Source organism: Pyrus communis, chromosome 7, assembly GCF_041283825.1.
Source record: "Pyrus communis isolate YQ-2024b chromosome 7, ASM4128382v1, whole genome shotgun sequence".
Taxonomy (NCBI): Eukaryota; Viridiplantae; Streptophyta; class Magnoliopsida; order Rosales; family Rosaceae; genus Pyrus; species Pyrus communis.
In genome coordinates this window covers 19123772-19146082 of record NC_142571.1, presented here as the reverse complement: position 1 = coordinate 19146082, position 22311 = coordinate 19123772, and the positions used below count along the sequence as shown (strand labels likewise).

At 36.6% G+C, this 22311-nt stretch overlaps 3 protein-coding genes across 11 annotated transcripts; all 3 read right to left on the bottom strand.

Annotated features, from left to right (window-relative positions):
* Window positions 1-664: 664 nt before the first annotated feature.
* Window positions 665-4397, bottom strand: LOC148695848 (receptor-like protein EIX1). The gene has a single exon (XM_088696422.1). It carries the CDS (start codon window positions 4339-4341, stop codon window positions 913-915), a length of 3429 nt encoding a protein of 1142 aa, XP_088552548.1. The 5' UTR covers window positions 4342-4397; the 3' UTR covers window positions 665-912.
* A 1376-nt stretch (window positions 4398-5773) lies between these two features.
* On the bottom strand, window positions 5774-11329 carry LOC137721207 (uncharacterized). Of its 7 annotated transcripts, none has more exons than XM_088696428.1 (16): window positions 11191-11329; window positions 10559-10572; window positions 10351-10452; window positions 10118-10189; window positions 9257-9410; window positions 8832-8884; window positions 8414-8517; window positions 8012-8101; window positions 7779-7894; window positions 7467-7600; window positions 7251-7300; window positions 7035-7089; window positions 6810-6861; window positions 6635-6672; window positions 6475-6549; window positions 5774-6286 (listed from the first exon to the last, which is right to left on the bottom strand). In XM_088696428.1, the coding sequence occupies exons 1-5, from the start codon at window positions 11312-11314 to the stop codon at window positions 9303-9305; spliced, it is 420 nt and encodes a 139-aa protein (XP_088552554.1). In that variant the 5' UTR covers window positions 11315-11329; the 3' UTR covers window positions 5774-6286; window positions 6475-6549; window positions 6635-6672; window positions 6810-6861; window positions 7035-7089; window positions 7251-7300; window positions 7467-7600; window positions 7779-7894; window positions 8012-8101; window positions 8414-8517; window positions 8832-8884; window positions 9257-9302. The 7 variants fall into 7 exon arrangements, with proteins under 7 accessions (XP_088552554.1, XP_088552555.1, XP_088552553.1 ...); XM_088696429.1 differs by having other exon boundaries at window positions 8414-8512; XM_088696427.1 differs by lacking the exon at window positions 7035-7089.
* Window positions 11330-12939: 1610 nt separating this feature from the next.
* On the bottom strand, window positions 12940-18381 carry LOC137721208 (uncharacterized). 3 transcript variants are annotated; one of them, XM_088696423.1, is made up of 11 exons: window positions 18154-18381; window positions 17150-17221; window positions 16289-16442; window positions 15455-15553; window positions 14815-14930; window positions 14493-14634; window positions 14278-14327; window positions 13836-13887; window positions 13660-13699; window positions 13498-13572; window positions 12940-13344 (listed from the first exon to the last, which is right to left on the bottom strand). In XM_088696423.1, the coding sequence occupies exons 1-11, from the start codon at window positions 18364-18366 to the stop codon at window positions 13146-13148; spliced, it is 1212 nt and encodes a 403-aa protein (XP_088552549.1). In that variant the 5' UTR covers window positions 18367-18381; the 3' UTR covers window positions 12940-13145. The 3 variants fall into 3 exon arrangements, with proteins under 3 accessions (XP_088552549.1, XP_088552551.1, XP_088552550.1); XM_088696425.1 differs by lacking the exon at window positions 13836-13887 and having other exon boundaries at window positions 13461-13572; XM_088696424.1 differs by lacking the exon at window positions 13836-13887.
* Window positions 18382-22311: the final 3930 nt, after the last annotated feature.

The following is a 22311-nucleotide window of genomic DNA, read 5'->3' as shown; positions in this document are numbered from 1 at the left end:
GCTTTGTGACAGAGAGTGCCTCTAAATAACAAGGAACATGTTAACTCTATCGTCACCATTTTGCTTGCTCCACAATCATTTCAAAGCTGCATAGCAATTGGGTTTTCTCGTAAAAGAGCGAGAGGTGTCATGTGAATTAGTACGAAGAAGAGAGGGAGATAAGTACTACAAAGAAGAAGGGGAGACAGAAGAGAGAGAACAAAAGAAAGATCCAAAGGTAAAATTGTAAATGAAAAATAATTAAAAATACAACCACGAAATAATGTGAATAATGTGAGTTTGCTGATAATTAATTAATGGGGTGTGTTATCCACACACCCTATTTTACTTCTCACACTTCTTGATAATTTTTGTCCGTTGATCTTCTTCAATTCATCTGATCCGACGGCCGAAAATTAAAAAAGTGTGTGAGAAGTAAAATGGGATGTGTGGATATCACACCCCTTAATTAATAGGTAACTAATCCCTAAACCATTTTCACACATTTCTCTTGTCATTCAATTTGCTTCTGCTGAATTAAGAGTTACTTGTTCAGAAAACAAGTCTTTTTTTTTATATTTTTTATTTTTTAAGAAAACCTCGACTGTACGAGGGATATTTTATTAATAACGAAACAAATAAGTTACATTTAGTCAGGGGAGAATATAAACTTTACCCCTCATAATGCCAAGAAAAGGAGAAAAACAACATTGAGTAAGAAGGGGGGACATAAACCTTACCCCTCTAGAAACGAAAACAAAAATTATACAAGGGAGGGGGGACATGAAACCTAACCCCTCTAAAGCCAAACCTGAAAGAAAATACAATGAAACAAGACGACGAAATTTGACAAAATCATACAACACAACCATACTGGCATATTCGTCACAGCAAGGAAAATGCCAACAAACTTACGCAAAGTACAAAACAAAGCTAAACATATTCAACAATTACATGATACATTTTAAGCACTATCCTATTCAGCAACTGTGAAAGAAGAATGCTCCATGGCATGTTTACCAGCAAAGAACCAAGCACAATCCAAAACCCCGTGAAGAATCCAACTCCTAAGCTCACGTAGAACCACCCATCTTCTAGTAAACGGTATCCACCTCCTCTGTCTTGCTCAACTGTTGCTGGCGGTATCACCCCATTCGTGCTACAATTCTTGTTGAGGGGAGCTCCGCATAGTTCGTTGCCGACGAAGCTCGACTGATCGAGGCTCTGCAGTTGAGTGCTTTCCGGAATTCGTCCCGTCAAATTGTTGTAGGCCAAGTTTAAGTGACTCAGAAATGTCAAATTCGTCATGCTTGGAGGAATTTCACCATCAAGTTGGTTCATGGAAAAATCGAGAGATTCTAACCGTGCCATATTACCAATCTTTGAAGGAATTCTTCCGGTGAAGCGATTATTCGATAAATTAAGTGACTGCAATGCGAGGAGGCCAGTAAGTTCTTCAGGGATCTCTCCATACATAAAATTGCATGAAAGGTCCATGCCTTTTACGAATCCCAGAATCTTGCTATATTCCATTTCTATCCCTTTCGTTACCAAGATTGCATTGTCAGAAACTTCAGTCATATTCATACCATAGGAACCATAAAATGATTCTGAAAAATTCGCCAAGGCGCTCAAATTGTGGAAGCATCTCGGTATCATTCCTGAGAGTTTGTTATGTGCAAGGTCCAAAATCTGGAGACTTTTCAAATAACAAACTTCATTAGGAATATCTCCTTCAAACTTATTTGAACGAAGGTTAAGAACATTCAACTCTGAAAGGCTTTTCCCTATCCATATTGGTATGCTTCCGGAAAACCCATTTCCTCTAAGGTCAACAACTGACAACCAGGTACAGTTCTGCAGGGAATGTGGCAATTCTCCGTACAGGTGATTATTGCGCAAGTGCAGCGATTGCAGCTCTTGTAAGTATCCCATGGACATTGGGACATTCCCAGTTAGGTGGTTGTTTTCTAAATTTAGGAATCTCATGTATTGCCAACTCATCCAACAATCGGGTACTTTTCCAGTTAGGTTGTTGTTCCCGAGATGAAGAATAGAAAGTAGCTTTGTTTCATCCGGCCTATCACAGAAGAAGTGGAAAATAGATCCAGAAAATGATGAATTGGAAAGATCTAACCATTCTAATGAGGTGGGAACAATAGGCAATGCACCAGGGAAATGGTTAGAACTAAGATCAACCACTGAATATTGAGCACAAGATATAATTGGAATCTGCCCATACAACTGATTGTGAGAGAGATTCAAATACTGTACTTGGGAAGTTAAGTTCCAAAACCAAGTTGGAATAGTACTTGAAATTTGTGTACCAGACAAGCTTAGGTCTATTAATTGCGTTTGTGTCCGCAACCACATCGGCCATTCAGGCCCCAAATGCCAGGAATCCAGCCGCAAAGTATCAAGTTGAAAAGGAGGAACCCAATCTCGACTAGTTTTTAGAGTTAATGAGTTTCCTTTTGCAATGAAATGCTTCAACTTTGTAAGGTTGCTAAAAGAAACTTCCGACACTGCACCTTCTAACGAATTATAAGATATATCCAATTCCGTTAGCATTTTGAGTTGACCAATAACTTCTGTGAAAGTTCCATTAAACTGATTTTCAGATATGTCCAATTTTTCCAAGCTTGACAGATTTCCTAGTGACATTGGAATGGGACCTGATATATTAGTATACCTCAACGACAATGACTTTATTCCATCTGGACCACATCTAGACAAACTTTCAAAGATTTCAGATGGTCTTCGAACTGTGAAATGGTTCTTTGACAGATCAAGAACTTTCAACTTACAAAGATGTCCCAAAGAATTTGGGATTTTCCCCTCCAACAGATTACCATCCAAGTCAAGATTGACAAGGGATGTCATGTTTCCAATGGAACTCGATATTTCACCGTGTAATTCATTGTAAGAAAGAAGTAAGGACTCGAGATTGTTCAAGCTATACAACCATTCAGGTATGGTAGAATTGAAGTTGTTCCACTCAAGATTAAGGACTTTAAGACCGGTCATATTCTGAATAGAATTGAATGACAAATCAATTTCCCTCAAAGATGTGATATTTTGTGAAATGCTAGGAATTGGACCTTGGAAACCACAACCACTGAGATCAAGAGAAACTAGATTTTTAAGATTGAAAACCCACCTCGGCATCAAAGAATTAAAACTGTTTTCAGAAAGATCAAGAACTTCCAACTTACAAAGATGCCCCAAAGAATTTGGTATTTTCCCTTCCAACCAATTAATATCCAAGTGAAGATTGACAAGGGATGTCATGTTTCCAATGGAACTCGATATTTCACCACGTAATTCATTGTTAGAAAGAAGTAAGGACTCGAGATTGTTCAAGCTATACAACCATTCAGGTATGGTAGAATTGATGTTGTTCACCTCAAGATTAAGGACTTTAAGACCAGTCATATTCTGAATAGAATTGGAAATCGGATCAAGACTAATATAATTGAATGACAAATCAATTTCCCTCAAAGATGTGATATTCTGTGAAATGCTAGGAATTGGACCTTGGAAACCACAACCACTAAGATCAAGAGAAACTAGATTTTTAAGATTGAAAACCCACCTCGGCATCAAAGAATTAAAACTGTTTTCAGAAAGATCAAGGACAACCAGGGAAGTAAAATTTGCGGTGGGTAGATGGGGAATTTGATCAAGTCCACAACTAGACATATCTAACTCTGCCAAAGAAGGAAGCATGTTTGTAACTTGCAACCAGTCAGATGCTTTGCTAAGATTTACATAACTCAAGTCCAAGTGTTTCAGCAGAGAAAGACCAGAAATCCACTGAAGGTTCTCTACCTTCAGATAGAAACTACTGAGATTAAGATAGCGTAGACTAGAGAGATTTCCCAGTTTATGAGGAATTACTCCATCAAATGATGAGAATGCAAGATTAAGGTGTGTTAAACTTGTCATAGAACCAAAGAAACTAGGAATTTGTGTTCCATTGAAATCATTGTTACTCAAGTCTAAGAAGTTGAGATGCTTTAAACTGAGCAAAGAAGGATTTATCTTACCACCGAAACAAGAGTTGCATTTCCAATCAAAGTCGAGATTATTAAGGTGCAGCTCGTGGATGTGGCCGGTCATGTGATCACAGACAACTCCTATCCAACTGCAACAGTCTGAATCTTCTTCTGCAACCCACGACGCAAGCCGATTGGCAGGGTCCTTGAGATCTTGCTTGAACATCAGAAGTGCATGTCTTTCGCTTTCTTTGCAAAGCGGAGGCCGACTGGGATTTCCATTGCATAAACCAATACTGAAAGTAATGGTTGCAATGGCTAGAAACCTGATTAGCAGTAAAACAACTCTCATGGTTCTCTCCATAAAGTTCAAGTGTATGAAGCAGGTGATGTGTATGAGCAATGAAGGATCCAGAGTAGTGCTACCTATATATACTAGGGAGCTTCACCTTTTCTAAACCATCCTCTACGGCATGAGACCGCATTTTCAAATCGGTGCACATCAATGAGAATAGCAGTCGTTGGACGGACTCTTGGAATCTTGGACAAAAGTTTCATAGATGATAAGATGGATTAAAATAAGCGGCTATTTAGGACTAGCTAGTCCACATCTATAGAGACACAAGTTAATTTAAGACCCCACTTCGAATTGGGAATCGTCGCTCCTTCAAATACATTGTATTAATATTGATGAAAAATTAATTTTTTTGATGGATGTGATATTTTTACTGGGATATAATACGCCCACCTAAGCTGGGCGTCAAACCGGTAAATGTGCAATTGTAACCTCGTACAACATTTCTATAACATTTCAATTTCATACATTTGGTTATAACTAGCAACAATTGCCCACGCGATTCTGCGGGTTTTAAAAGCATTTAAATGATACTGTTGCTTGTATACACACATAAGATCAGACTTCTAATTACATGCAAAAAAGATTAGACCAACAAAGTTCTTGTGGCTTTGGATCAACAATAGGACCACCATACAAAAGATTATGAAACATTGTTCGATTTACATGCAATTTTTCTATTTACCTTCAGAAAATTAGAATTGATCCAACTCATAAAACTCCCACAGATAAGAGCAATGATCCTTCACTATTCAGCTATTCATGGCAATGATCCTTCACTATTCATGGCAAGGCACACCAGATACAACTCATAAAACTCCAAAAGATAAGAGCAAAAACGACTCAGTTTGTGTAGTTGGTAAAACCATAAACAAATTCCATACCATTTTACGGCCAATCCAGATACATCACCAGCAACATCATCAAGTTGCCGTGTAATAATACTTGTCAACTTTATCTCCAGATCAGATTCAACTTTAAAACTATCTTTCTTTAATTTGTTCAGAGGAATAAATTAATGTTCAGAGGATTAAAACTATCTTTCTTTAATTTGTTCAGAGGATTAAAACTATCTTTCTTTAATTTCTTTAAGTTGAGAGGATTAAATTTTATGTGGAAAATTTGGCCAAAAACTCTGATGTATTCCATACGATGGTGAATGCATGAAAAGTCATGCAGAATAATTAAAGCTTTGATTTTTCTTGCTCAAAGATGATAAGAAGCAAGAAAAATCAAACTGTACATACGGCCATTTAAGTAGCTAGTACATCTGTAGGGACAGAACTTTAAGATCAGTCATATTCACAACCCCACCAGGAACTGGGAACAGTCCTTCATACAAGTCCTAGCTATATAATGAAGTACAAGAGTATTTCGTTAAAACTCCCTAAATTTTATGTGGAAAATTTGGCCAAAAACTCTGATATATTCCACACGATGGTGAATGCATGAAAAGTCATGCAGAATAATTAAAGCTTTGATTTTTCTTGCTCAAAGATGATAAGAAGGGTTGAACTGTACATACGGCCATTTAAGTAGCTAGTACATCTGTAGGGACAGAACTTTAAGACCAGTCATATTGACAACCCCACCAGGAACTGGGAACAGTCCTTCATACAAGTCGTAGCTAAGACCGAGTACCAGGAGTATTTTGTTAAAACTCTCTAAATTTTATGTGGAAAATTTGGCCAAAAACTCTTGAGTATTCACACGATGGTGAATGCATGAAAACTCATGCAGAATAATTAATGCTTTGATTTTTCTTACTCAAAGATGATAAGAAGGGTTGAACTATACATACTGCCATTTAAGAAGCTAGTCCATCTGTAGTCCATCTGTAGAGTCATATTCACAACCCCACCAGGAACTGGGAACAGTCCTTCGTACAAGTCGTGGCTAAGACTAAAGACCCTTCGTAGCTAGCTAGGATGCAACCACAATTAGCCCATGCATTCTGAAACAACCACAATTAGCCACAGAATGATTGTCAGACCAGCAATAAGGATGCAAGCTATTTCAAGAAATGGACCTTCTCGAGTAAACAGAATGAATGTGAATCAACCTACAATATGCAAGCTATTTCAAGAAATGGAGCTTCAAGATACTATATGTAGACAGAACCAGAACCAAGTCCAGACTCACTCGTAATAGGTCTCCTCATCCACAACAATATCCCAGCTTTCCCCTGTCATGCTTTTTCCATATTTGTGCACCTTACTGCAAAGAGAGAGCAAGTTAACTTGTCAAAGAAAAACCAGAACAAGATGCCAATGCAGTTCAGCATGTTTATTTCCTTTCGTACCCATTTCCAAAGTGCTCCTCCCCATGTCCTTGACCAACCTAGACATGAGAGAACAATAACAGAGTTGCATCAGATTAAATTATTGAAAGAACAAGGTTCACTTCTGTTGTAACGAATCGACATTAGAATCAAGCAACCAAGTTATGAAATACGAATTTAAAATGTAACTATTTACCGTGTCTGAAATGAATCTGTGAAATCAAATAGTTAAACCCTAAACAGCACCACTGCAAATAGCATAAGAAAATTGAAATTAACCCTAAAGAAATTGGGAGAGAAGAATATGAAAAAGGAATACCTTTCGGCCCTTCGAGTTATTGGAAAAAAAACCCAACAGAGCAAAAGATAAACAAAATTACAGGAGGAAAGAAAATAAATTTTCAACTTGTAAGATTCATACGCGAACAGATTGGCAGTCAAAAGCATTTCAAAACTCAGAGATCAAGCTTTTTGATCTGCATGGAAATTATTTATGAAGTTTGAGATTCTTATAGACACTTCAGACACATCGACATATTGAAAAAGCAATATTCAACAACCTAGTACCCATGCTCCATAGAAGGTTACAGAAAATATGAATGTCTGGACTCTGGAGTGAGAAAGTAAAAGGACTTACCGCGTACTTCATATCTTCTAAGTTTGTGTAGTCTACAATCCCTGTTGTTCCTACAAAAAAGGCATAGGACAAAAGCTAAGTCAATCGAAATTCTGATGTCTCATGAGCTAGGTCTTAGGATTAAACTATTGAACTAACACTATATGAAATAGCAGTGTATATTCCCAAAAACAGTCTGAAATCTGGTTGATAATCGAAGAGTTCGAAGGGATTTACCTTTGGATTCTTCGGCTTTCAGATGGAGTTTGCTTATGTGTGGGAGAGAGAGGTGGAGCGGCTAGGGTTTGAGTATGGAAGAGATGAAAAATGGAGAGAGCACCTGTTTTGGCTGAAGCAACGGCTCACACAATCTGGACAAAAATGCAAATGTCTTAAAAGGGGAAATTATAAAAAGAAACCTTAGCAACTGAATTCAAATAAACATTCTGACATTGTAAATAACATTTCACAGAAAAAAAAAAAAAAAAAAACCTAAACTAATTACACTCGGATTACAATGTTATCATTTAACAATAGGAATTCCCATACCTTAGCAGAAGATCCTGCATCTGCAAAGGATCCTTTAAAACCTTTTTTCTTGAACAACCTCGCACTGCAACACTTCAAGGCAAGGTAAACCAACAGCACCCTCATGCTGAGCCCTCCTGTGCATATAGACCCCTTGTAAGTAATCTTAATCAGTCAGTTATCATGAATATACAACTTATATTAATTTTCTACAATATCCAACACACAAATATAACAGAAGAGGAAACTTTTACTTAAGCAGCACAAAATGATATCCTCTGCATTTCATTCCAAAATCCATCACTCTTATGTCTTTGCCTGCACAGTTTTTGCTCCAACATAGCCTGCCATGATGATAGCAATATCAATAATTAAGACATAAAGAAAAGGCTATCCTAGCTAGGTATTATCGTTGGAGTAAACCAACAGCACCATAAGTAAAGTAGCAGCCCAAAGTTTTTTTTAGAGTTGATGTCTTAACATGTTTAAGTAGCGAAAAGATTACAACACATTGGATGTGTTAACAGATCCATAAGCTGATGACTCCCTTTCTGGATTACCGGATCATTCTTAATGTATTCAACAATGCAGCAGCAATTAAAAGTCCTTGGAAAATGCCAAGCTACTATAAAGACATGATGAAAACTATATCTCACCTTACCCCCTTGTTGGCATAGACAGCATATCTGTCCTTCTTGTTCGGGGTGAATCATAATCCTGAACTCCATTATCATCATCGTCGAGAATGTCTTTGGCTTTTCTAGCAAGAACACCCCAAAACCCATGTTTGGATTCATTAACATTCTTCAATGACGTATACGCAAATCAGATACCAGAATCAGATACAACAAAACACACAAGTAACGAATGAAACAGCACAAAACAGACAACCCAAAAATTAAATGAAGAATTCTTTATAACATGCATGTTGATAATACCACGAAAAATTCCACTTCATTATACATGCCTATTGTTTTCTCTGTCCAAATATGAAATTGCCATCATCGTTTTTTGAAAGCACAAACCAAAATCACTTCTCAAAGAGATCATACACAGAAGAGAGTGGAAGCTTACCCAAAGCCAATTTCATGTTGTTCACTCCTTCTTCCTCTTTTGGACCCAACAATCTGTGGGTTTGATTGCAGCATAGTGATTTAGTTTAAAATTTCAACATTGATTATATATATATATATATATATGTAGATAATCCTAAACACTTCAATTAAATCTCAAATTGCAAATTACACTTCAATCTGACTAAAACCATACAAAGGAAAAAACAAAGACAGAAAAATGTTCAAACCAATCCAGAAGCCAAAATGATCCCCCAACATCAGTAAATTAACAATAAAAATCTAAACCCATATAAATTCACAGGAAAATCAAGCACGAAAAAAATTTTGGATCAAAAATTGTCAGGTACAAAAGGATAAATTCCAAATCCAAAAGAAAAAAAAAATCAAAAACAAACTCAAACTTGAAATCAGTGAAGACCGTACCTTGAAAAGGGGTCCCCGCTCTTGCCAACATCGGTGCTATCGCCGTCTAGACCCCCAACATGCTTCCGGCCGTACTCGATGACCTTGGTTGTGGAATTCTCCAGCAATTCTGGCAGAATTGGTTGTGCCTGTTTGCTCGCCGCAAGGTTTTTTGCTGTGAATGAAGGCAAAATTTATAAGGTCAGAGAGAAACATGATAGCCACGGAAAAGAGTGCGAAAGAGTGGTGCAAAAAGATTGGCCGACAGTTTTTCATGACCGGCAAAACATACACCCAAGAGAAGCAAGTATAGTTATTAAGATTTAAACATGAAAGCATTAATCTCTAGAAAAAATTCATCATCAATATCAACTTAGTGCTGAATCATAAAGAATTAAGAATCAAATGAAAGAGCCACAACTAAATCACATTCCAAGAACAGAAGGTTATATGAACGAACACAAACCAATTACAGAACGAACACTAATTGAACACAAATTTCAGCAAATACCCAGAATAAATAGCAATAGCTTAACCATAACCCAGACCCAAATCACAAAAAGCGGCAAATATAACCTCAATCCCACTTAAATCCAAACAACCAGATGACCCAATCTCTCAAATATCACCAACTAATGATCAAGGCAGCTACAAAACAGAAAACAAAAATGTGAGTTCTAATTGAATTCATTTACATATACCCTACACCATTAAGACTTAGTGATAAATTTATATTCCTGTATTCCATAAAGAAAAGAAACTCGTCATACAGAACAATTATAGGTACATAATGATTTGATAAGATAACACTTAAACTGTGCAAGACCTTGCTATTGCAACAGCATGGTAGCAAGGCGTAAATTATTTTAATCAGGTACATACCAACTGGTTGTGAATTTTCTGACCGCAGGTTGTTGAAATACCAGCCACAACAATCTTAACATCAACCTCGTCCTGCAAGGAAATGAAGTTAAACGTAAAACAGATCATTCTGGGAACACATGTAACCTAAAAAATGTTATGCATTAAACTTGTGCTTCCAAGCGTATATTATATATGACTTGTCCTGGATGTTCTTCTTATATTAAAGAAACCATGATTATTGTTGCATATACCTTAAGCTCTGATAGTAGCATAGATACAGCCCGATAAGCAGGGTCTTCTGTGCTTTGCACGATAAACGTAAACTCTAAGGGACCACCATAGAGAGAAGTGACCTGTTTTCGTTAATTAAACAAAATAGTTCAGACCATATTGGAAGAAAACCTTGGATACAAATTCAACCTATTAAATCAGTTAGCAGAAGGATTTTGAACACTTTACCAGATAAGACATCCCTGCAGCGCAAATACAGAAATTTAGACATGCCCATCAAAAGAAAATATAGTTTAACTATGTTAATCTAATATCACAAAGATATTTAGACATGACCATCAAGATATAGAGTGTAATTTGAACTTCTTATGAAGAAAAACCTCATTTTTCAACTCAAAAATAATACAAAAACATGATTGGCTTTGACCACTCTCATTCCAAATGTTCTAGCGTAGCCCGACTCAAGGGCTCACCAAATGGGTTTTCGATTTCCGTGTGAAATTAGAAGCCTAAGTAATGTTTGATGACATATTGAATCATCAAGAGCAGGATTCATATGTCCCCTTCCTTGCACAGAACCTAAATATGATTGACATGTTCTCAGCACGATTCACTAACATAATGCATAATGTGATCTATGAAATGCCGACAAGCAATACTTCGAATCGAAGAATTTCGCAATCCCAGAAGCCGAATTCAAATGCCGGCAAGCAATTCATCCCAGACGCGATACCAAATAACAAATTAAAACCCAACGAAAAGAAAATTTTCAAGTGAATTTCTCGGCAGCCAAACGGACCCGGATCTGAACGAAACATAAAATGGCCAAAAATATCTAAATTTTAAGGGAAAAAAAAAACCCGGATCTGTACGAAAACTACTAGCGGGCTGCAGAACGCTCTCTCTCTCTCTCCCCGTCCATGAACTTGCTGCAGTTGTTTTTCGTCTTCTTCTCCCTCCCTCCCTCCTCTCTGCAAGCCGCATGCCTTCCCTTCACCGAATCCCTCTCTCTCTCTCTCTCTCCCCCCCCCCCCCACCTCCCTCCCCCTCTATCTCTCCTCCTCTCTGTAAGCCGCATGCCTTCCCCTCACCAAATCCCACACTGATCGGTCGATCCCACCGAATGCAAAACCCACAAAGCCCACTGTGTAAAGCAGTGGCATGACCGTAATTAAACTGAAATTCAGACCCAAACACATAGGCCACTCTAATTAGCTGTGGCATGGTCGTAAATAGAGTAAAATTCGGGTTCGAACACTGATCTGTTCATTTAAACATTGCCAATTTCAAACCTTAGATAAAGTAATTTATAAAGAATAATCTATTAAGAGTAATACTATTCATATCATATTTTTATATCATTTTCGGTGGCATCCAGTCACATCATTTGAAAAATTTGCAAAATCCAAGAAAATGAAGGAGAAAGGCTCCTTGCATACCACAATCATCATTTAATTAACTAGTTTTTTTTAATTATTAGTTTATTAAATAATGAACTAAATTTTAAAATCAGATTAATTCAAAGGATGTGGTTGTCTACATCATACATCAGATGTCACCTAAGATAATATGAAAAAGGTGTGTTATCCACACACCATTTACTTCTCACACACCTCTTATTAATTTATGTCCTTTGATCTTATTCAATTCATATGATCCGACAGCCGAAAATTAAAAAGGTGTGTGAAAAGTAAAAAGATGTGTGGATATCACACCTCATATAAAAACATGATACAAAAACATAGTAGGAATACATTACTCATCTATTAATAAGTAGTATAGACTTAACAATTAATGATTTTTGACAACCAAAAAAAAAATGCAATTTATGATTTCAGGTGCGAGAGACAGACTAAAAAAAGATGTAGATCCAACATTATAATATTAACAAGAGGTAGGCTATTTATTAAGGGATAATTACCAGGAAATCACACTTTTGACCGGAAAATAATTCGTACCCAGAAATGAAGCAGTATCGCCAACAAAGATGGTGAAAGCCATTCGAGTTCATGAACTTGGTGGTCCTCTCTCTCTCTCTCTCTCTCTCTCTCTCTCTCTCTCTCTCTCTCTCTCTCTCTCTCTCTCTCTCTCTCTCTCTCTCTCTCTCTCTCTCTCTCTCTCTCTCTCTCTCTCTCTCTCTCTCTCGTGTATTTTTTTGGGTAACTTGAATGTTTGAATTTGTGATCACAAAATCAAGACTTGTTTGCCAGTTGCAATATTAAGTGCCTGATTTCATTTGTAAACTATTTCTGTTTACAATAAATCCAAGTTGTTTGATGGGAAATCTGGTAACAGGCTGAAAGAGATAGCCTTTCTGCTTTTAGCCAAGAGTACATGATTTCTATTTTTCATTGTGATTAAAAAAACAAGTTGTACATTACGTGTTTTTATATAAGTGGTGAAAATTTTATTTTTTAAATTATTACACATATTCTATCATTTATATAGTGACACGTGATGTACCATCTCATGTTCCGGTCACATTGAAAAATCTCTCCAATTGTAACCTCCTACAACATTTCTATAGCATTTCAATTTCATATATTTGGTTATAACTAGCAACAATTGCCCACGTGATGTTGCGGGTTTTATAACCTGCCCCCTTCCAGTTTAAACTTTAAAGGATGCTTTTCTTTAATCCTGGTTCTTCACAATCAGTGAAGAGTAATAACACATTCAGACATTAAACTTGAAACCTTTTTCCAAGCAGATGCTACACCTACAAAAATATATTAAGCTTAAAGACCTTAATATCCAGCTTTGGATAATTGGCAAGTATCTGCTAACCTTCCCTTATATGCTACAAATTCTGACTTTAGCTTAGGAGCAATGGAATTTGATTAGAATTATTCAGAGCACAAAAACACACGTAAACACATACAAAATTTTTTGAGCCACACGATATTAGAGAAAATTCATCTGGTGGTTCATCAACTGAAAGCGACGACGATCCAAAATCAAGGGCAGGGTAGACGCCAGGTGGCCTTTCTCGAGGTTTAATTGACAGCTCAGCCCTTCATCAAAAAGTGAAAAATCAAAATTACTTTTACAGTAAGAGCAATACCAGAAGATGTAATCTAAATTATTTATATTTGGTTCCCCTGAAATCCTTTTGACTGCTTCAACATACTATATGTAGACAGAACCAGAACCAACTCCAGACTAACTCGTAATAGGTCTCCTCATCCACAACAATATCCCAGCTTTCCCCTGTCGTGCTTTTTCCATATTTGTGCACCTTACTGCAAAGAGAGAGCAAGTTAACTTGTCAAAGAAAAACCAGAACAATAGATGCCAATGCAGTTCAGCATGTTTATTTCCTTTCGTACCCATTTCCAAAGTGCTCTTCTCCCCACGTCCTTGACCAACCTAGACATGAGAGAACAAAAACAGAGTTGCATCAGATTAAATTATTGAAGGAAAAAGTTCACTTCTGTTGTAACGAATCGACATTAGAATCAAGCAACCAAGTTATGAAATACGAATTTAAAATGTAACTATTTACCATGTCTGAAATGAATCTGTGAAATCAAATAGTTAAACCCTAAACAGCACCACTGCAAATAGCATAAGAAAATTGAAATTAACCCTAAAGAAATTGGGAGAGAAGAATATGAAAAGGGAATACCTTTCGGCCCTTTGAGTTATTGGAAAAAAACCCAACAGAGCAAAAGATAAACAAAAATACAGGAGGAAAGAAAATAAATTTTCAACTTGTAAGATTCATACGCGAACAGATTGGCGGTCAAAAGCATTTCAAAACTCAGAGCCATCAAGCTTTTTGATCTGCATGGAAATTATTTATCAAGTTTGAGATTCTTAATGACCCTTCAGACACATCGACATATTGAAAAAGAAATATTCAACAACCTATTACCCATGCTCCATAGAAGGTTACAGAAAATATGAATGTCTGGACTCTGGAGTGAGAAAGTAAAAGGACTTACCGCGTACTTCATATCTTCTAAGTCTGTGTAGTCTACAATCCCTGTTGTTCCTACAAAAAAGGCATAGGACAAAAGCTAAGTCAATCGAAATTCTGATGTCTCATGAGCTAGGTCTTAGGATTAAACTATTGAACTAACACTATATGAAATAGCAGTGTATATCCCAAAAACAGTCTGAAATCTGGTTGATAATCGAAGAGTTCGAAGGGATTTACCTTTGGATTCTACGGCTTTCAAATGGAGTTTGCTTATGTGTGGGAGAGAGGTGAAGCGGCTAGGGTTTGAGTATGGAAGAGATGAAAAATGGAGAGAGCACCTGTTTTGGCTGAAGCAACGGCTCACACAATCTGGACAAAACTGCAAATGTCTTAAAAGGGGAAATTATAAAAAGAAACCTTAGCAACTGAATTCAAAGAAACATTCTGACATTGTAAATAACATTTCACAAAAAAAAAAAAAAAAAAAAAAAGAAAAAAAAACCTAAACTAATTACACTCAGATTACAATGTTATCATTTAATAATAGGAATTCCCAAACCTTAGCAGAAGATCCTGCATCTGCAAAGGATCCTTTAAAACCTTTTTTCTTGAACAACCCCGCAACGCAACACATCCAGGCAAGGTAAACCAACAGCACCCTCATGCTGAGCTCTCCTGTGCATATAGACCCCTTGTAAGTAATCTTAATCAGTCAGTTACCATGAATATACAACTTATATTAATTTTCTACAATATCCAACACACAAATATAACAGAAGAGGAAACTTTTACTTAAGCAGCACACAATGATATCCTCTGCATTTCATTCCAAAATCCATCACTCTTATGTCTTTGCCTGCACAGTTTTTGCTCCAACATAGCTTGCCATGATGATAGCACTATCAATAATTAAGACATAAAGAAAAGGCTATCCTAGCTAGGTATTATCATTGGAGTAAACCAACAGCACCATAAGTAAAGTAGCAGACCAAAGTTTTTTTTAGAGTTGATGTCTTAACATGTTTAAGTAGCGAAAAGATTACAACACATTGGATGTGTTAACAGATCCATAAGCTGATGACTCCCTCTCTGGTTTACCGGATCATTCTTAATGTATTCAACAATGCAGCAGCAATTAAAAGTCCTTGGAAAATGCCAAGCTACTATAAAGACATGACGAAAACTATATCTCACCTTACCCCCTTGTTGGCATAGACAGCATATCCATCCTTGTTGTTCGGGATGAATCATAATCCTGAACTCCATTATCATCATCGTCGAGAATGTCTTTGGCTTTTCTAGCAAGAACACCCCAAAACCCATGTTTGAATTCATTAACATTCTTCAATGACGTATGCTCGAATCAGATACCGGAATCAGATACAACAAAACACACAAGTCACGAATGAAACAACACAAAACACACAACCCAAAAATTAAATGAAGAATTCTTTATAACATGCATGTTGATAATACCACGAAAAATTCCACTTCATTATACATGCATATTGTTTTCTCAGTCCAAATATGGAATTGCCATCATCTTTTTTGAAAGCACAAACCAAAATCACTTCTCAAAGAGATCATACACAAAAGAGAGAGGAAGCTTACCCAAAGCCAATTTCATGTTGTTCACTGCTTCTTCTTCTTCTTCTTTTGGACCCAACAATCTGTGGGTTTAATTGCAGCATAGTGATTTAGTTTAAAATTTCAACATTGATTATATATATGTAGATAATCCTAAACACTTCAATTAAATCTCAAATTGAAAAGAACACTTCAATCTGACTAAAACTTCACAAAGGAAAAAACAAAGACAGAAAAATGTTCAAACCAATCTAGAAGCCAAAATGATCCCCCAACATCAGTAAATTAACAATAAAAATCTAAACCCATATAAATTCACAGGAAAATCAAAACGCGCGAAAAAAATTTTGGATCACAAATTGTCAGGTACAAAAGGATAAATTACAAATCCAAAAGAAAAAAAAAATCACAAACAAACTAAAACTTCAAATCAATGAAGACCGTACCTTGAAAAGGGGTCGCAGCTCTTGCCAACATTGGTGCTTTCGCCATCTCGACCCTCAACATGCTTCCGGCCGTACTCGATGACCTTGGTTGTGGAATTCTCCAGCAATTCTGGCAGAATTGGTTGTGCCTGTTTGCTCGCCGCAAGGTTTTTTGCTGTGAATGAAGGCAAAATTTATAAGGTCAGAGAGAAACATGATAGCCACGGAAAAGAGTGCGAAAGAGTGGTGCAAAAAGACTGGCCGACAGTTTTTCATGACCGGCAAAACATACACCCAAGAGAAGCAAGTATAGTTATTAAGATTTAAACATGAAAGCATTAATCTCTAGAAAAAATTCATCATCAATATCAACTTAGTGCTGAATCATAAAGAATTAAGAATCAAATGAAAGAGCCACAACTAAATCACATTCCAAGAACAGAAGGTTATATGAACGAACACAAACCAATTACAGAACGAACACTAATTGAACACAAATTTCAGCAAATACCCAGAATAAATAGCAATAGCTTAACCATAACCCAGACCCAAATCACAAAAAGCGGCAAATATAACCTCAATCCCACTTAAATCCAAACAACCAGATGACCCAATCTCTCAAATATCACCAACTAATGATCAAGGCAGCTACAAAACAGAAAACAAAAATGTGAGTTCTAATTGAATTCATTTACATATACCCTACACCATTAAGACTTAGTGATAAATTTATATTCCTGTATTCCATAAAGAAAAGAAACTCGTCATACAGAACAATTATAGGTACATAATGATTTGATAAGATAACACTTAAACTGTGCAAGACCTTGCTATTGCACCAGCATGGTAGCAAGGCGTAAATTATTTTAATCAGGTACATACCAACTGGTTGTGAATTTTCTGACCGCAGGTTGTTGAAATACCAGCCACAACAATCTTAACATCAACCTCGTCCTGCAAGGAAATGAAGTTAAACGTAAAACAGATCATTCTGGGAACACATGTAACCTAAAAAATGTTATGCATTAAACTTGTGCTTCCAAGCGTATATTATATATGACCGTACCTAAAAAATGTTATGCATTAAACTTGTGCTTTGCACGATAAACGTAAACTCTAAGGGACCACCATAGAGAGAAGTGACCTGTTTTCGTTAATTAAACAAAATAGTTCAGACCATATTGGAAGAAAACCTTGGATACAAATTCAACCTATTAAATCAGTTAGCAGAAGGATTTTGAACACTTTACCAGATAAGACATCCCTGCAGCGCAAATACAGAAATTTAGACATGCCCATCAAAAGAAAATATAGTTTAACTATGTTAATCTAATATCACAAAGATATTTAGACATGCCCATCAAGATATAGAGTGTAATTTGAACTTCTTATGAAGAAAAACCTCATTTTTCAACTCAAAAATAATACAAAAACATGATTGGCTTTGACCACTCTCATTCCAAATGTTCTAGCGTAGCCCGACTCAAGGGCTCACCAAATGGGTTTTCGATTTCCGTGTGAAATTAGAAGCCTAAGTAATGTTTGATGACATATTGAATCATCAAGAGCAGGATTCATATGTCCCCTTCCTTGCACAGAACCTAAATATGATTGACATGTTCTCAGCACGATTCACTAACATAATGCATAATGTGATCTATGAAATGCCGACAAGCAATACTTCGAATCGAAGAATTTCGCAATCCCAGAAGCCGAATTCAAATGCCGGCAAGCAATTCATCCCAGACGCGACCCCAAATAACAAATTAAAACCCAACGAAAAGAAAATTTTCAAGTGAATTTCTCGGTAGCCAAGCGGACCCGGATCTGAACGAAACATAAAATGGCGAAAAAAATCTAAATTTTAAGGGAAAAAAAAAACAAACCTGGATCTGAACGAAAACTGCTAGCGGGCTGCAGAACGCTCTCTCTCTCTCCCTGTCCATGAACTTGCTGCAGTTGTTTTTCGTCTTCTCCTCCCTCCCTCCCTCCTCTCTGCAAGCCGCATGCCTTCCCTTCACCGAATCCCTCTCTCTCTCTCTCTCTCCCCCCCCCCACCTCCCTCCCCCTCTATCTCTCCTCCTCTCTGTAAGCCGCATGCCTTCCCCTAACCAAATCCCACACTGAGCAGTCGATCCCACCGAAAGCAAAACCCACAAAGCCCACTCTGTAAAGCAGTGGCATTACCGTAATTAAACTGAAATTCGGACCCAAACACATAGGCCACTCTGAAAAGCAGTGGCATGGTCGTAAATAGAGTAAAATTCGGGTTCGAACATTGCCAATTTCAAACCTTACTTTAGACTAAAGTAATTTATAAAGAATAATTTATTAAGAGTAATATTATTCATACCATATTTCTATACCATTTTCGGTGGCATTTGATGTGAACAGTCACATTATTTAAAAAATTTGCAAAATCCAAGAAAAAGAAGAGACTCTTCGTATACTACAATCATCATTTAATTAACTAGGTTTTCTTAATTATTAGTTTATTAAATAATTAACTAAATTTAAAAATCTGATTAATTCAAATAATGTGGTTATCCAAATCAGATGTCACATAAGATAATACGAAAGGGGTGTACAATCCATACACCATTTTTTACTTCTCACACACCTCTTATTAATTTATGTCCTTTGATCTTATTCAATTCATCTGATCTGACGGTCGAAAATTAAAAGGATATGTGAGAAGTAAAAAAATGTGTGTGGATATCACATTCCATATAAAAATATGGTACCAAAACATAGTGAGAATACATTACTCATCTATTAATAAGTAGTATAGACTTAACAATTAATGATTTTTGACTAACAACAAAAAAAATGCAATTTATGAATTGAGAGACAGACTAAAAAAGGATGTAGATCCAACATTATAAAATTAACAAGAGGTAGGCTATTTATTAAGGGATAATTACCAAGAAATCACACTTTTGACCGGAAAATAGTTCGTACCCAGAAATCAAGCAGTATCGCCAACAAAGATGGTGAAAACCATTCGAGTTCATGAACTTGGTGGTCCTCAGGTCTCTCTCTCTCTCTTGTATTTTTTTGGGTAATTTGAATGTTTGAATTTGTGATCACAAAATCAAGACTTGTTTGTCAGTTGCAATATTAAGTGCCTGATTTCATTTGTAAACTATTTCTGTTTACAATAAATCCAAGTTGTTTTATGGGAAATCTGGTAACAGGCTAATTTTATCCAAGTTGTTTGAATTTGTGATAGCCTTTCTGCTTTTAGCCAAGAGTACATGATTTCTTATGCCATTGTATTCATCGGACGAATCCGGAGAAGGTTAGTTCTTGTTTGGTGTCAAGGATTTGACTGGATTCGATAACTCACTATGATTCAATGTCGAAGGAAGAATTGGAAGTCAACTTCTAAATTTTGTCTAAGGCCATTTGGAAGTACTTTTAAAATAACAGAAAGTATTTTTTGTGAAAATATTTTTGAAACCAATTCTTATTAAAAATCTAAGTGAATCTTAAAAAAACGTTTTTAAGTGCTTTCTACAATAAACATATATTTGATGCTTCTTCCAAGTGCTTTTGGAATCCAAAATCAATTTCACCAAAAACGCTTTCGGTCATTCTAAAAATACTCTCAGACGAACCATAAGTAAATCCTCGATTCCATCCAAGTATTCGTCTGCGCATCTATTCAGGTTCTGTATCCACCTCCTGTCCATAATTCTTGAAGCCACTATCACAATACAACAATCACAACTTCATACAAAATCATAATGTCACCTTATGCCTTCGGTAAGGGCCCTATCCCATTCATAAATGCATAGTCATGTCGCGTAATTTACAGCCACATCATATTACATTTCGACGTGGATGAATTTCGTCAGTATCTCGATACAGTTCTTCAGGTGTACGACGTAGATATAAAATACTTATGAACCACCCAAAGAACGTACAGAGATGACATCGAAATCTCCACAACTGAAAACCTAATCCTTCAACCATATACTATGCGTCATAACTGTGCATTCCCAAACTATCCAAATAATGGGACAATTCAAGAATTAATTGGACCGCAGTCATGCTTTCGCATCCATGCACGAAATCCAACTAATCCTCAAATGGGAAACTAAGTTTTACTAAAACTAAAAAACAAGTACAAAGTTAATTTCAATTAACTCCGTACATCACAATACATATTTGTACGTCATGTACAAATTGAACAACATAATATAAATATAATTTCACAACACAATATAAACATAACAAACTAAGTTCAACATAATTTAATTAATTTTATATTTTTTTAAAAATAAAACGAAGAAAATACCTTCTCAATCGTTCTCCACTAATCGCTAATCACACACAATATTCCTATAGACAAGGAAATTATGGCGTTAGTATGAATTTACATTAATACTTTTACAATAACGACAAAAAACGCTTACCAGACACACCGAGATAACTCGATCAACCTAGACAAAAAGATGGAGGGAGTATTAGATAATGAAATAGAGAGAAAATGAAAATGACAGATGTTGGATTGCGCAAAATCAAAAGGATGAATGCAGAGGCACAATCTGCAATTTTTTGGCAGTTTGCCTTTGCACATGTCTGAATCCAGATTAAAAAGTTCACTTTTGGACGAATGATTTTGCGTGACGAACAAAGTCTTCGTCATGCAAATATTATTTGCGTGACAGACTAAGAATCATTCGTCACTCAAGTTTACCATTTTTTTTATTTAAATTCCTTTACTTTACAATTTATTCTTTTCAACAAATTGCGCGACGAACAAGATCTTCTCGCGCAAATGATATTTGCGCAACAAAAAAAGAATTGTTCGTCGTGCAAGTTTACCATTTTTTATTTTATTTCCTTTACTTTACAATTTATTCTCATCTGTTTCATCAATATCCCAATGACTCTACATTAATGCCAATACAATAAATTAGTAATTTACAAAATATTACGTTTTAACAAAAATAATTGTTCATTATTTACTACAAACTTACCAATAACTCGTCCAGTATGGACTTTTTCAACTCCTCAGGGACCTTTTTCCAAGACTCAAACTCGGCAGAACAATCCCTCCGAACGAAATTCTCAATGCCATACACAAATTCGGCGTACGCCTCAGCTGTCACATCTCGGCCCGGGCGAGACCACTTCCCGTGCCCAACTCCACCGTAGCATGATATTGTCGTCTTTGGGCCCCCAGCACACCCTCACGGTTTTGTTTCTGGGAACTCACACGAGAACTTCCCGATGGGTCACCCATCCTGAAAATGTTATCGCACGTTACTCGCTTAACTTCGCAGTTCCCATGGAACCCGAAGCCAATGAGCTCCCAAAAGGCCTCATGTTAGGTAGAGATGAGAATATACATATAAGGATCACTCCCCTAGGCGATGTGGGATGTCACAATCCACCCCCCTTAGGGGCCCGACATCCTCGTTGATAGGAGCATATTTAGGCGACTTACTTAGCTTGTTTTCGTGCATTTATGTTGTTAATTCATAGTTGTTTTAGTAGTTTAAGCCATTTTCGTGTGTTTTTAGGTTCCCATGACTAAGGAAGCAAAAAGATGCATTTTGGAGCATTTTGGAGCAAAATTGGGCTTGGAATGGATAGCTTATGTTTGGAGCAAAAGGAATGGACGAAATTGAAGACCTAATGAAGTTAGGATTCCTAATCACAAGAGGATTCCTAATCAAATGAGGAATCCTAGTCAAAGAAGGTTTCCTACTTGAAGTAGGAAAGTTAAGCCAAGGTTTCCTATTTTGGTTTAATCTTTCATAATCCTTAAAGACTCCAAGTTTCAGCAATATCAAAGGCTCCTACCTATTCTAGGTCACAAAACAATATTCCTTGCAACCTTAAGTCATGCCGTGTGTCCCCTTTATGTTTCCCTTCCTTGCCGTGCAAGGAAGGGCCTTGTTTCCTATTTTAACTACTTAAACACCTTCCTTTTTCATACCAAGCTCAGCCATAACTCACATACCCTTTTATATTCCTAAATCCTTGCCTAAATTCAGAAATAAATGACATTCCCTTTCTCTCTAACCTTT

What these genes read in the sequence shown, in the direction of transcription:
- LOC148695848 (XM_088696422.1), bottom strand. Translation starts at nt 4,341, where the DNA reads ATGGAGAGAACCATGAGAGTTGTTTTACTGCTAATCAGGTTTCTAGCC.
- LOC137721207 (XM_088696426.1), bottom strand. Translation starts at nt 11,148, where the DNA reads ATGTTTCGTTCAGATCCGGGTCCGTTTGGCTGCCGAGAAATTCACTTG. An exon ending in GCGAAATTCTTCGATTCGAA is followed by an intron (nt 10,453 to 10,989) that starts GTATTGCTTGTC and finishes TAACGAAAACAG; the next exon opens with GTCACTTCTCTCTATGGTGG. An exon ending in AGAAAATTCACAACCAGTTG is followed by an intron (nt 9,411 to 10,117) that starts GTATGTACCTGA and finishes CTTCATTCACAG; the next exon opens with CAAAAAACCTTGCGGCGAGC.
- LOC137721208 (XM_088696423.1), bottom strand. Translation starts at nt 18,366, where the DNA reads ATGCGGCTTACAGAGAGGAGGAGAGATAGAGGGGGAGGGAGGTGGGGG. An exon ending in AGCTGCGACCCCTTTTCAAG is followed by an intron (nt 15,554 to 16,288) that starts GTACGGTCTTCA and finishes TGTTCTTGCTAG; the next exon opens with AAAAGCCAAAGACATTCTCG. An exon ending in CTGTCTATGCCAACAAGGGG is followed by an intron (nt 14,931 to 15,454) that starts GTAAGGTGAGAT and finishes CTATATGCACAG; the next exon opens with GAGAGCTCAGCATGAGGGTG.